The 14,107-nt window shown below is 41.2% G+C and overlaps 1 protein-coding gene across 1 annotated transcript in view; it reads left to right on the forward strand.

Annotated features, from left to right (window-relative positions):
- KNTC1 (kinetochore associated 1) overlaps positions 1-14,107 on the forward strand; it is a 105,335-nt gene that overhangs the window by 25,348 nt on the left and 65,880 nt on the right. The window contains exons 17-21 of the mRNA XM_017544335.2: positions 4,759-4,884; positions 4,975-5,064; positions 9,813-9,863; positions 10,790-10,851; positions 13,044-13,155. Coding sequence (XP_017399824.2) covers positions 4,759-4,884; positions 4,975-5,064; positions 9,813-9,863; positions 10,790-10,851; positions 13,044-13,155 — 441 coding nt within the window. The remainder of the gene's footprint in view (positions 1-4,758; positions 4,885-4,974; positions 5,065-9,812; positions 9,864-10,789; positions 10,852-13,043; positions 13,156-14,107) is intronic.

A 14,107-nucleotide genomic window follows, 5' to 3' on the forward strand; every position in this document is an offset into this window, starting at 1 on the left:
GCTCACTGCAAACTCTGCCTCCTGGGTTCAAGTGATTTTTCTGCCTAAGTCTCTTGAGTAGCTAGGATTACAGGCATGCATGACCATGCCCAGCTAATTATTTTATTTTGTTTTATTTTTTTGAGACGGAATTTCTCTCTTGCTCCCCAGGCTGGAATGCAATAGCGCGATCTTGGCTTACTGCAGTCTCCACCTCCTGGGTTCAAGTAATTCTTCTGCCTCAGCCTCCTGAGTAGCTGGGATTACAGGCATGCGCCACCACACCTGGCTAATTTTGTATATATATGTGTATATATATATATACACATATATATATATATATATACACATATATATATATATATATATATATATATATATATATATATATATATATATATATATATATATATATATATATACTTTTTTTTTTTTTTTTTTTAGTAGAGGCAGGATTTCTCCATGTTGGTCAGGCTGGTCTCAAACTCCCGACCTCAGGTGATCCACCTGCCTCGGCCTCCCAAAGCTTTGGTATTACAGGCGTGAGCCACTGCACCTGGCCTAATTTTTATATTTTAGGTAGAGATGGGATTTTACCATGTTGGCCAGGCTGGTCTCAAACTCCTAACCTCGTGTTATGCCCGCCATAGCCTCCCAAAGTGCTGGGATTACAGGCATGAGCCACTGCGCTTGGCCTCAGGTCAGGTCTTGAAGGTGTTCCAGACAGATCATGGAGGGGAAGGGATTCTGGGTACTAGGTCAGCATGGATAGAATGAACAGGACTTGTAATACTTCAGGAAGTATTAGGTAGGACTAGAGTGTAGGTTATATGGGCAGCAGAGCAAAAGAAGATGATGATGCTGAAGTAGGGGCCTTTGTCACCCAGGCTGGAGTACAGTGGGGCAATCACAGCTTACTGCCGCTTTGACCTCCCAGGCTCAAGTAATCCTCCTGCCTCACCCTCCCAAGCGGCTGGGACTGCAGGTGTATACCACCATGCCCAGCTAATTTTTAAACTTTTTGTAGAGACAAGGTTTTACTGTGTTGCTTAGGCTGGGCTTGAATTCCTGGGCTCAAGAGATCTGTCTACCTTGGCCTCCCAAAGTTCTGAGATTACAGTCCCAAGCCACCAGTTCTGGCCAGGAGTGAGAGTTGATTTTGCAGGTGATAGGAACCTACTGACAGTTTTAAGCAGGAGAGTATCTTGATTAGGTTGTCATTTTGGAAAGACAGAATTGTTTGGAGAGGGGTAAGTGCATTGGGACTAAGCATCTTTAGGAGACCTGAACCTGGGCAATGAAGTATAGTTAGAGGTGAGAGAGAAGGCTGATTACAGGTGCGGTGGCTCACACCTGCAATTTCAGCACTTTGGGTGGCTAAGGCGGGCAGATAACCTGATATCAGGAGTTCAAGACCAGTCTGAGCAATATAGCAAAACCTAAAAATACTCTACTAACAGTATAAAAATTAGTCAGGTGTGGTGGCGCATGCCTGTAGTCCCAGCTACTCAGGAGGCTGAGGCAGGAGAATTGCTTGAACCTGGGAGGTGGGGGTTACATTGAGCAAAGATCATGCTACTGCACTCCAGCCTGGGCAACAGAGCAAGACTCTGTCTAAGAAAAAAACAGAGAGAAATATAGAGGGTAGAATCCGCAGGACTTAGTGATCAAATGGAAGGAAGGGCAGGAGGCTTGAGGTTGACTTGCTGAACTGTGGCTCATCATACACATTGGGTGATGATGGCGTGATATAAAATGAGGAATAGGTGTGGAAGAGCAGGTTAGGGACAAAAGATGAAAAGTTCTTTATGAAAATTGGATGTGAACTGAGCATAGTGGTGCATGCTGGTAGTCCTTGCTGCTCAGGAGGCACAGGCAGGAGGATTCCTTGAGTCCAGGTGTTGGAGACTATAATGCAATATGACTGGCCTGTTAATAGCCACTGCACCCTAGCCTGGGCATCATAGTGAGCCTCTCTCTCATCTCTAAATTAAAAAAAAAAAATTGGATGTGAGTGGTCTGGTGAAATAGGGTTGTCTGGTGGGAAGTTGAGGAGTGGCCTAAGCTGCCTTTAAAGGTGTGAGTCACCACTGTAATGGCTCAGACCACTCCAGCAAATGCAGAGAGTAAAAAAGAGATCTGAGGATGTGATATGGGGGCAGTGGCATATGAGAGATGGAGGAGGAAGGGTTATACACATATTTGAGAAGAAATGAGAGAGGAAAACTGTAAGAATGTATGATTATAGAAACCAAGGAAGCAGTAAGTTTTAAATGTACTGAGGAGTGATCAGTAGTTTCAAATACTACAGAGAAGATCAAGTATAAAAGCTGAAAGATGTCTGGAGGATGCAGCAATTAGGTCATTGATAATCCTTGAAAAGTTAGTTTTTGGGGAAGTAATGAAAGAGAAAGTCTGATTGTAGTTGGTTAAATAATTAATATTTACTGGCCAGGCACGGTGGCTTATGCCTGTAATCCCAGCACTTTGGGAGGCCAAGGTGGGTGAATTGACTGAGCTCAGGGTTCGAGACCAGCCTGGGCAACATAGTGAAACCCTGTCTCTACTGACATACAAAAAAAAAAATTAGCTGGGTGTGGTGGTGTGCGCCTGTAGTCCCAGCTACTTGGGAGGCTGAGGAAGGAGAATTGCTTGAATCCGGGAGGTAGAGGTTGCAGTGAGCTGAGATGGCACCACTGCACTCCAGCCTGGGCAACAGAGCAAGACTTCATCTCCAAAAAGAAAAAAAGAATTAATATTTACTAAGTCGGTGCTTGCTATTCATATGTTTGTTTTAAAAATACAGTGTTTTAAAACATACAGAATAATTCTTTAAAAATATATACGTATATACATACATGTATATAAACATATATGTGCATATAAATACATACATATATATATATGTATTTTTTGTAAAGATGGGGTTTCACCATGTTGGCCAGGCTGATCTTGAACTCCTGACCTCAAGTGATCTACCCACCTCAGTGTCCCAAGGTGCTGGGATTACAGGCGTGAGCCACTGCGCCTGGCTGAAAAAAATATATATATTTTTATATATGTTTTGTAGAGACAGGGTCTTGCTATATTGCCCAGGCTGGTCTTGAACTCTCCTGACTTCAAGTGATCCTCCCTCCTTGGGCACCCAAAGTGCTGGGATTATAGACCTGAGCCACCATGTCCAACAAGAATAATTCTGTGTATTTAGAAATGTATATGAGTTAAGAGACAAAGGAAGTAATAGAATAAGTACTAAATACAAGAATAATGTATACTTCTGGTTGGGGACGGAGGATGATGTATTTGGGAAGAAAACAGTGGGATCTGAAACTATTGGTAACATCTGTTTTATTTTTTTAAGCTAAGGGTGATGAGTATATTACTATTATAGTATTTATAATTTACACTATTACCTTTTTGAACATCTGAAAGATTTTAGAACTAATGTAATCCCAGCTCTTTGAGAGGCCAAGGCGGGTGTATCACTTGAGGCCAGGAGTTCAAGACCAGCCTGGCCAACATGGTGAAACCCTGTCTCTACTGAAAATACAAATAGTAGCTAGGCATGGTGGTGGGTACCTGTTGTTCCAGTTACTCGGGAGGCAGAGGCAGGTGAATTGCTTGAATGAGAAGGCAGAGGTGCAGTGAGCTAGGATTGCAACACTGCACTCCAGCCTGGACAACAGAGCGAGACTCTGTCTCAAAAAAAAAAAAAAGAAAAAGAGAAAACAAGAATAATTGTACATATTTTCGAGGTGCAGTGTGGTGCTTTTATACATTTGCATTGTGCAGTGACTAAATCAAGCTAACTAACATATCTGTCACCTCACTTATCTTTTTTTGTGGTGAGAACATTTTAAAACCTACTTTTTTTAAGCATTTTTTTTTCTTTTTTGAGATGGTCTTGCTTTGTCTTGCAGACTGGAGTTCAGTGATACAATTTCGGCTCACTGCAACCTCTACCTCCAGGGTTCAAGTGATTCTCGTGCTTCAGCCTCCTGAGTAGCAGGGATTACAGAAGCACACCACCATGCCTGGTTAATTTTTTGTACTTTAGTAGAGACGGGGTTTTGCCATGTTGCCCAGGCTGGTCTCGAACTCCTGAGCTCAGGCAATCCGCCTGCTTCGGCCTCCCAAAGTGCTAGGATAATAGGTGTGAGCCACCACACCTGGCTCTTTTAGCAATTTTGAAATATACATTGTTACTAACTATAGTCATTATAGACCTCTGAAACTTATTCTTCCTTCTTTTTTTTTTTTCCCTTTTTTTAAATATGCAGAGTCTTACCGTGTTGCCCAGGCTGGCCTCGAACCCCTGGTCTCAAATTATCATCCCACCTTGGCCTCCTGAGCAGGCTGGCACTACATGCAGCTTCTAGACTAAACAATATTTTGTTGTGCAAATATACCACATTTTCCTTATTTACTTATCTGTTGATGGATAGCAGCTTCTAGACTAAACAGTATTTTATTGTGCATCTTTATTCAATGATCTGTTGATGGATATGTAGATTTCATATCTTAGCTCATATGAAGCTGTTAGTAAGTGCACTGCTTGACATGTTTAATAAGGGCTCAACATAAATGGTTCCTTACCTGCTAATAATCTGGATTATCGCTCAGATATCTAAATGTTACTTTCTCTAAATCTTATTCCTGGAGCACATGAGGATTCACCTTTTTCATGGTAGTTTGTCTTATTCAGCTTACTGTGAGAATAAGCCATCCTCTGGTATTATTGTACTTCATATTGCTTGATGTGGCATATTTACATTACAGCCTGTTTACAAGGTCAAGTCAAATCATATATTAGAGAAACTGGCTTTGAGTTCTGTGGATGCCAATGAACAGACTGAATGGCAACAACTTATAGACGACGCTAAGGAAAATCTACATAAAATCCAGGTATGTTTTCTCTGTCATATACTGGAATACTGAGATTGATGTGTTGATGAACATTAGGTTGCCTTACTGTGTCTGGCATTTGTGAAACAGGATGATGAATTTGTGGTGAATTACTGCCTGAAGGCTCAGTGGATAACCTATGAAACTACTCAAGAGATGCTGAATTATGCCAAAACCAGGGTAGGTTCTTTTTTTTGTATTTTAGGTTTTTTTTTTTTTTTTTTTTTTTTTTTTTGGTGGGGATAATTTGCTTTAATCTCTCATAATTCTACCACCTCAAATATATTTTTTCCTCCTATCCTCTATGTGTATCATTAATAAAAAAGTTTTTATAACAGCCTTATGGAGATAATTCATATCCTGCACAATTCACCTATTTAAAGTATACAGTTCAGTGGTTTTTAATATATTCATTGAGTTGTGCAAGCATCATTGTCAATTTTAGAACTTCTAAACCTCTCCAAAAAAGAACCTCTATCTCAGGCCAGATGTGATGGCCCACACCTTAATCCCAGCACTTTGGGTGGCCAAGGTGGGTGAATCACCTGAGGTCAGGAGTTCGAGACCAGCCTGGCTGACATGATAAAATCCCATCTCCACTAAAAATATAAATATTAACTGGGTGTGGTGGCATGCGCCTGTAGTTCCTGCTATTTGAGAGGCTGAGGCAACGAGAATCACTTGAAGCTGGGATACAGAGGTTGTGGTGAGCTGAAATTACACCATTGCACTCCAGCCTGAGTGACAGAGCGAGACTTCGTTTGAAAAAATGAACTTAGGGCTGAGTTCAGTGGCTCAGACCTGTAATCCCAGCAATTTGGGAGGCCATCGCGGGTGGATCACCTGAGGTAAGGAGGAGTTCAAGGCCAGCCTGGCCAACATGGTGAGACTCTGTCTCTACTAAAAATGCAATAATTAGCCAGATGTGGTAGTGCACAGCTGTAATCCCAGCTACACGGGAGAATGAGGCAGGAGAATTGCTTTAACATATGAGGCCAAGGTTGCAGTGAGCCAAGATCACGCCACTGCACTCCAACCTGGGTGACAGCCTGAGACTTTAGATCCAAAACAAAACAAAATAAAAAGTTAAATTAAATTGGCTGGATGCGGTGGCTCATGCCTGTAATCCTAGCATTTTGGGGAGGCCAAGGTGGGTGGATCGCAAGGTCAAAGATTGAGACAATCCTGACCAAAATGGTGAAACCCCATCTCTACTAAAAATACAAAAATTAGCTGGGCATGGTGGCACGTGCATGTAGTCTTAGCTACTTGAGAGGCGAGGCAGGAGAATCGCTTGAACCAAGGAGGTGGAGGTTGCAATGAGCTGAGATCATGCCACTGTATTCCAGCCTGACTTTAGAGTGAGACTCCATCTCAAAAAAAAAAAAAGAAAAAAATCAAATTAAAAAGTTTAAATGGCCAGGTGCTGTGGGTCATGCCTATAATTCCAGTAGTTAGGGAGGCAGAGGTGGGCAGGTCACCTTAGGTCAGGAGTTCGAGACCAGTCTGTACAACATGGTGAAACCCCTTGTCTACTAAAAATATAAAAATTAGCAGGGTGTGGTGGTGTCCTCCTGTAATTCCAGCTACTCAGTAGCCTGTGGCAAGAGAATCTCTTGAACCTGGGAGGCAGAGATTGCCGTGAGCGGAAAATGTGCCACTGCACTCCAGCTTGGGTGAAAGAGAGAGACTCTGTATCAAAAAAAAAAACAAAGGAAAAAAAGAGAACCTCTATGCCATTAATAGTCATTTCCCATTCCCACAGTCCCACAGCTTCAGGAAACCACTAATTTACCTCCTGTCTCTCTAGATTTGCCTATTCTGGACAGTTCAAATAAATTGAGTCATATATGTGTCCTTGATGTCTGATTTCTTTCACTTAGAATAATATTTTCAGGGTTCATTCATGCTGTGGCGTGTGTCAGTGCTATATATTTCTTTTTATTGCCAAATATCCTATTTTATGGATATACCACATTTTGTTTCTGCATTTATCAATTGATGGACATTTGGGTTATTTCTACTTTTTCCCCCAATTTTGTTTTTGTTTTGTTTAAAAAAAAATACATAACATGAAATTTACCATCTTAACCTTTAAAAAAAATATATATATATATAATTTTATTTTTTAGAGAGAGTCTCACACTGTTGCCCAGGCTGGAGTGCAGCAGCGTGATCTCTGCTCACTGCAGCCTCCACCTCCTGGGTTCAAGTGATTCTCCTGCCTCAGCCTCCCGAGTAGCTGAGTTTATAGGCACCTGCCACCACACCTGGTTAATTTTTGTATTTTAGTAGAGATGAGGTTTCACCATGTCAGTCAGGCTAGTCTCAAATTCCTGACTGCAAATGATCTTCCTGTCTCGGCCTCCCAAAGTGCCATGATTATAGGCGTGAGCCACTGCATCCTGCCTATCTTAACCATTTTAAAATTGAGTAGTGTTAAATACATTTATAATCACATGCAACCATCATCCAACTCCCCAACTCTTTTCATCTTTATGAAACTGAAACTCTGCCCATTGAACACTGACTTCCCATTTCCCAGTCTCCCCAGGCCCTGGCAAACCATTTGCTGTCTATGTATATAATTTTGACTATTATAAGTACTTTATATTGTATGGAATTATACAGTACTTGTCTTTTGTAACTGGCTTATTTCACTTAGCATAATATCCTCTAGGTTCATTTATGTTGCAAATGACAGAATTTCTTTCCTTTTTGTTTATCCATGGTCCCTTACTCTGACCCTAACCCTGACTTCTTATTTCCACATTTTTGCTGCTGTGCATAATACTGCTATGAACATGGGTATACAGATGTCTATTCGAGTCCCTCTTTCAGTTATTTGGGGTATATACCCAGAAGTGGAAATGTTAGGTCATATCCTGATTCTCTTTTTTTGAGACAGGGTCTCACTGTCGCCCAGGCTGGAGTGTGGTGGCATGATCTTGGTTCGCTACAACCTCCGCCCCCCCAACCCACCACTCCCCAGCTCAAGTGATTTTCTCCCCTCAGCCTCCCAAGTAGCTGGGATTATAGATGTGTGCCACCACGCCCAGCTAATTTTTGCAGTTTTAGTGGAGACAGGGTTTCACCATGTTGGCCAGGCTGGTCTTGAACTCCTGACCTCAGGTGATTCGCTGCCCACCTTGGCTTCCCAAAGTGCTGAGATATCAGGCATGAGCTACCACATCGAGCCCTAATTCTCTCTTTAATTTTTTAAGGAACCATGTTAGTTTCCACAGTGATTGTGCCATTTCACATTTTCAGCCACAGTGCATGAATGTTCCAATGTCTCCACATCTTTGCTAATACTTTTTGTTTTTGAGACAAAGTTTTGCTCTGACCCAGGATGGAGTGCAATTGTAATGCATTGCAGCCTCAAACTCTTGGGCTCAAGCAATCCTCTTGCCTAAGACTCTCAAGTGTTGAGATATTGGGCCAAGTGCGGTGGCGGTAATCCCAGCACTAATGGATGTAAGGTGGGAGGGTAAGTTCTTTTTTGAGACGGAGTCTTGCTCTGTCACCTAGGTTGGAGTGCAGTGACGCGATTTCAGCTCACCGCAACCTCCGCCTCCTGGGTTCAAGTGATTATCCTGCCTCAGCCTCCCAAGTAGCTGGGACTACAAGTATGTGCCACCATGCCCAGCTAATTGTTTGTATTTTTAGTAGAGATAGGGTTTCACTATGTTGGCCAAGTTGGTCTCAAACTCCCGACCTTGTGATCTGCCCGCTTCGGCCTCCCAAAGTGCTGGGATTACAGGCATGAGCCACCTCACCTGGCTGGAGGGTAAGTTTTGATACTGTTTGTGTATATTAGTTTGTCTTATACCTAAGAAATAATTTTTTAAAAATGGATTATTTGCTGGGCACAGTGGCTCATGCCTGTAATCCCAGCACATTGGGAGGCCCAGGCAAGCAGATCACTTGAGGTCAGGAGTTCGAGAACAGCCTGGCCAATATGGTGAAACCCCATCTCTACTAAAAATATGAAAAAAAATTAGCTGGACATCGTGGCGCATGCTTGTAATCCCAGCTGCTTGGAAGGCTGAGGCAGGAGAATTGCTTGAACCCATGAGGCAGAGGTTGCAGTGAGTGGAGATTCTATCACTGCACTTCAGCCTGGATGACAGAGCAAGACCCTGTCTCAAAATAATAATAATAATAATAATAAAGATAAAATAAAAAATGGTTTCTTTTCCTGTCATAGACCCTTTTTTACATGCAGTTTTTGTGATTGCAAATAATGCCATTTTTGCAATGACCTATGAGTATTGTTGCTCTATTTTTATTTATTATTTTTTATTTGAGATGGAGTCTCATGTTGTACCCCATGCTGGAGTGAGGTGGTACCATTTCGGCTCATGGCAAGCTCAGCTTCCTGGGTTCCAGGGGTTCTCGTGCCTCAGCCTCCTTAGTAGCTGGGACTACAGGTGTGTGCCACCATGCCTGGCTAATTTTTTTGTATTTTAGTAGAGACAGGGTTTCACTGTGTTGCCCAGAGTAATCTCGAACTCCTGAGATCAGGCAATCCACTTGCCTCAGGCTCCCAAAGTGCTTGGATTACAGGCGTGAGCCATCGCCCCCAACCAAAAGCATTACTTTTTTTAAAAAAGTCACTTCTTTATACTTTAATATTCATTTCACACTTAAATGCAATTTGTTAAAATTTTTTTTTTGTTTTTGCTGGGTATGGTGGTGGGCGCCTGTAATCTCAGCTACTTGGGAGGCTGAGGCAGAGGAATCGCATGAACCCAGGTGGCAGAGGCTAAGGTGAGCCGAGATTGTACCATTGCACCCCAGCTTGGACAACTAGAGAGAAACTCTGTCTCAAAAAAAAAATTTTTTTTTGTTCACAGAAAATCCATCTTTTAGGAAATAGCTAACATAGTAGATTTTCTTCTAACTGTATTTCTTATTATTCTTAGCTTTTGAAGAAAGAAAAAACCCTTCTCATTTATTCTGATGGCTTGAAAGAGGTAATTTCATTAGATGTATAGGTTAATATGTGGGTGAATATACCTTTATAATATGTTTTCTATTCAAGATAGGCCCATATTTTATCAAGAGCAAGTTATTTTAATACCTCAGTTTTCTTATCTGCAAAATCATAATAGGTATATACTTTATAAGGTCATTTTGGGATCAAAGGAAATAATTCCTATAAACTGTTGTGCATAGTACCTGGTACCTGCTAAACATTCAAATGAAGATAAACTGTGATGATGATTATGATGATGCCAAAATACATGTGTGCGTGCATGTGTGCATATAGATATTTAAATTCTTAGTTCAAAGTAAATACTGTAATCCAGCTGTATTTGGCCATAAGAACTTAGAAATCAGTGAGAAAACTGATTTTAAAGAGTACCTATAGGCTGGGCTTGGTGGCTCACACCTGTAATCCCAGCATTTTGGGACGCCCAGGTGGGTGGATCACCTCAGGTCAGGAGTTCGAGAGCAGCCTGGCCAACATGGTGAAACCCTGTCTCTACCAAAAATACAAAAATTAGCTGGAGTGGTGGCAGGCGCCTGTCATCCCAGCTGCATGGTGGCTGAGGCAGGAGAATAACTTGAACTTGGGAGGCAGAAGTTGCAGTGAGTTGAGATTGCGCCACTGCACTCCAGCCTGGCTACAAGAGTGAAACTCTGTCTAAAAAAAAAAAACAGTACCTATAATTAATGTATGTGTGCCTTTATAATTGGATGTAATTGGAAATTTTAAATCTCTTGTTTTGTGTGTGTATGTGTATTAAATAAAGGAAGCCCTATGGGAATTGAGTTGTGATGTGAGATAAAATGTGAATGTGTATTTACATGTGAAACGTAATGATTAATTTTTAGTGTTTTTAAATTTCAATATTATTGCATATAAATTCAGATTATTAAATTATTTTTTCTTCAGGTGCTAAGAGCTCATGCAAAACTGACTACCTTTTATGGAGCATTTGGACCAGAAAAATTCAGGTGTGTATATTCCCTGTTAAAATTTTTTTGGCCAGGAATGGTGTCTCACGCCTGTGATCCCAGCACTTTGGGAGCTGGAGGCGGGTGTATCACCTGAGGTCAAGAGCTTGAGACCAGCCTGGCAACATGGCGATATTTCGTCTCTACTAAAATGCAAAAATGAGCCAGGTGTTGTGGTAAACACCTGTAATCTCAGCTACTAGGGACGCTGAGACAGTAGAGTTGCTTTAACTGGGGAGGTGGAGGTTGCAATGAGCTGAGATCACACCACTGTACTCCAGCCTGGGCGACAGCACAAGACTTGATCTCAAAACAAACACAAAATTTTTTTAGATTATAAGTTACATAGAAATTTTGAATGTCATAAAAGCTATAGCATTCCTCTTCATGATTTGTGTTTCTATTGGGGGGGGGTGTTGAGTGATGGGAAATACTGTCTTTCCAGCAACAAAACTGGCTGAACATCCTTGTTGTCATTCCTTTTTTTTTTTTTTTTTTGAGACAGCGTCTTGCTCTGTTACCCAGGTTAGAGTACAGTGGCACAATAATAGACCACGGCAGCCTCAACTTCTTAGGCTCAGTAGAAATCTAGCTATTCTGGATAAATCAAGTATTTGGTTCCTTATCTTCAAAGAAGTAAACTCTCTTAAAACCATTTCTGGCTGGTTGCAGTGGCTCACGCCTGAAATCCCAGTACTTTGGGAGGCTGAGGTGGGCAGATTACGAGTTTGAGACCAGCCTGGCCAACATAGTGACCCCCATCTCTACTAAAAATACAAAAATTATCGGGGCATGGTGGTGTGCACCTGCAGTCCCAGCTACTCGAGAGGCTGAGGCTAGAGAATGCTTGAACTTGGGAGGTGGAGGTTGCTGTGAGCTGAGATTGTGCCACTGCACTCCAGCCTGAGCAACAGAACAAGATTCTGTCTCAAAAAAAAAAAAAAATTCTAAGCCGTGGCTGGGCGTGTAGCTCATGCCTGTAATCCAGCACTTTTGGAGGCCTAGGTGGGCGGATCACAAGGTCAGGAATTCGAGACCAGTGTGGCCAACATGGTAAAACCCTGACTCTGCTAAAGATACAGAAATTTCCATGCACCTGTAATCTTAGCTATTCGAGGAAGGCTGAGGCAGGAGAATCACTTGAACCTGGGAGGCAGAGGTTGCAGTGAGCCGAGATCATGCCATTGCACTCCAACCTGGGGGACAGGGTGAGACTCTATCTTAAAGAAAAAAAAAAAAAAGGAAAACCATTTCTAAGTTTCAAGATATCTAAGATTATATAGATTTATATGGATTCTGTAACTGACATTACTATTTAACAGTAGTAATTCTGTCCTATATAATACAAAACATAGTTTATATTGCAAGGCATTACAGAACAATTTCGTCTACAACAGCTATTCCAAGACACCCTGTAACCTGCAGCTCCCAGGTCATTCTGTGTGAGCGCAAGAAGCTGCTCCAAGGCAGCCGTAATTGTTTGTCTTTCTAGAAGTAAATTTACCCAGGACTTTTTTCACTAGGCCACCCTAGCAGTGAGAGAGGTAGATCTTCATATGTGTAAGTTCATCTTTTCCATCCTATTGATTAACAGACATAAAAATTGGATTTACTTATATTTCACTCAGTGAAAATCTTACCTCTTTAGAATGATCTGGCTCTTTTTATAGTGCCAATCGTGGCTCATGCTTGTAATTCCAGCTACTTGGGAGGCTGAGGCACGAGAATTTCTCAAACCAATGAGATAAAGGTTGCAGTGAGCCGAGATTTACTCCACTTCACTATAGCCTGGGCCACAAAGTGAGACTTCATCTTAAAAAAAATAAAATACAATAAAAATGCCTGTAATCCCATCTATTCAGGAGGCTGAGATGGGAGGATTGCATGAGCCCAGAAATTCAATTCCAGCCTGAGCAACAAAGCGAGATCACATCTTCAAAAAGCAAAAACAAGAATGAAAAATAATTATTTCTACATGTAGTGATTATCTGAGGAAGGCCCTACAAAAAGTTGCATTGCTCTGGGGAAGATGACAGGAGTTGTAGGGTCTAAGATAAGAAGGAAATGTACTCTGCACTGTTTTTAACTTTATGAAGAACAAAACTAATTAAAATGCATATAAGGATAAGCACTTAAAAGGTATAACCTTAATTTTTTTTTAACTAACTTTTTTCCCTTCTTTGTCTATTCAGTGGCAGTTCTTGGATTGAATTTCTAAATAATGAAGATGAACTTAAAGATATTTTTTTACAGCTAAGAGAAGGAAACCTTGTTTGTGCACAGTACCTTTGGCTTCGACATCGGGTAACATGTTTCACATTTTTTCCTTAACAGCTTTGTAGCTCCTGAGTTAGGTGATTGAATCAATGTTGGAAGCTAACAGAGCGCAAATGTGACTGGGTGATGGGGTGTATTTTGATTGGTTGCTAAAATATGACTTGCTTTTGTTTGCGAAGGGCAAGGGGATAAAAAAGACTTTGCCCATTGGCCAGGCACATTGGCTCACTCCTGTAATCCCAGCATTTTGGGAGGCTGAGGTAGGTGGATCACTTAAGGTCGGGAGTTTGAGACCAGCCTGGCCAACATGGTGAAACACTGTCTCTACCAAAAATACAAAAATTAGCTGGGCATGGTGGCATGTTCCTGTAGTCCCAGCTACTCGGGAGGCTGAGGCAGGAGAATTTCTTGATCCTGGGAAATGGAGGTTGCAGTGAGCCAAGATCATGCCATTGCACTCCAGCCTGGATAACAGAATGGCACTCTGTCTCAGAAAAAAGAAAAAAAAAAGAGACTTTTCCCAGAGAAAATTGTCCTTTAATGATATTAAATCAGAAGAAGTACTATGTACTGTGAGGATACAGTATAACCTTATTTTGTCCAATCATTAAGAGTCTAGATTCTTGGGAGCTAAATGATGAGAACACATGGACGCATAGAGGGAAATAGCACACACTGGTGTCTTTCTGAGAGTGGAGTGTGGGAACAGATAAAGGATCAGGAAAAATACCTAAATGGTTAATAGGCTTAATTGCTGGGTGATGAAATAATTTGTACAACACACTTTTTGACACAAGTTCACCTACGTAACAAACCTACACTTATACCACAAACCTACACTTAACACTGCTGAACTTCAAATAAAAGTTAACCAAAAAAGAGTCGTCTAACTCCTAATCTTAGCTCAAAAGGCAACATATTATTTTTTTTTTTTTTTTTTTTTTTTTTTTTTTTTTTTTTTTTTTTTTTTTTTTTTTTT

Source organism: Cebus imitator, unplaced genomic scaffold (genome assembly GCF_001604975.1).
Source record: "Cebus imitator isolate Cc_AM_T3 unplaced genomic scaffold, Cebus_imitator-1.0 Scaffold169, whole genome shotgun sequence".
Taxonomy (NCBI): Eukaryota; Metazoa; Chordata; class Mammalia; order Primates; family Cebidae; genus Cebus; species Cebus imitator.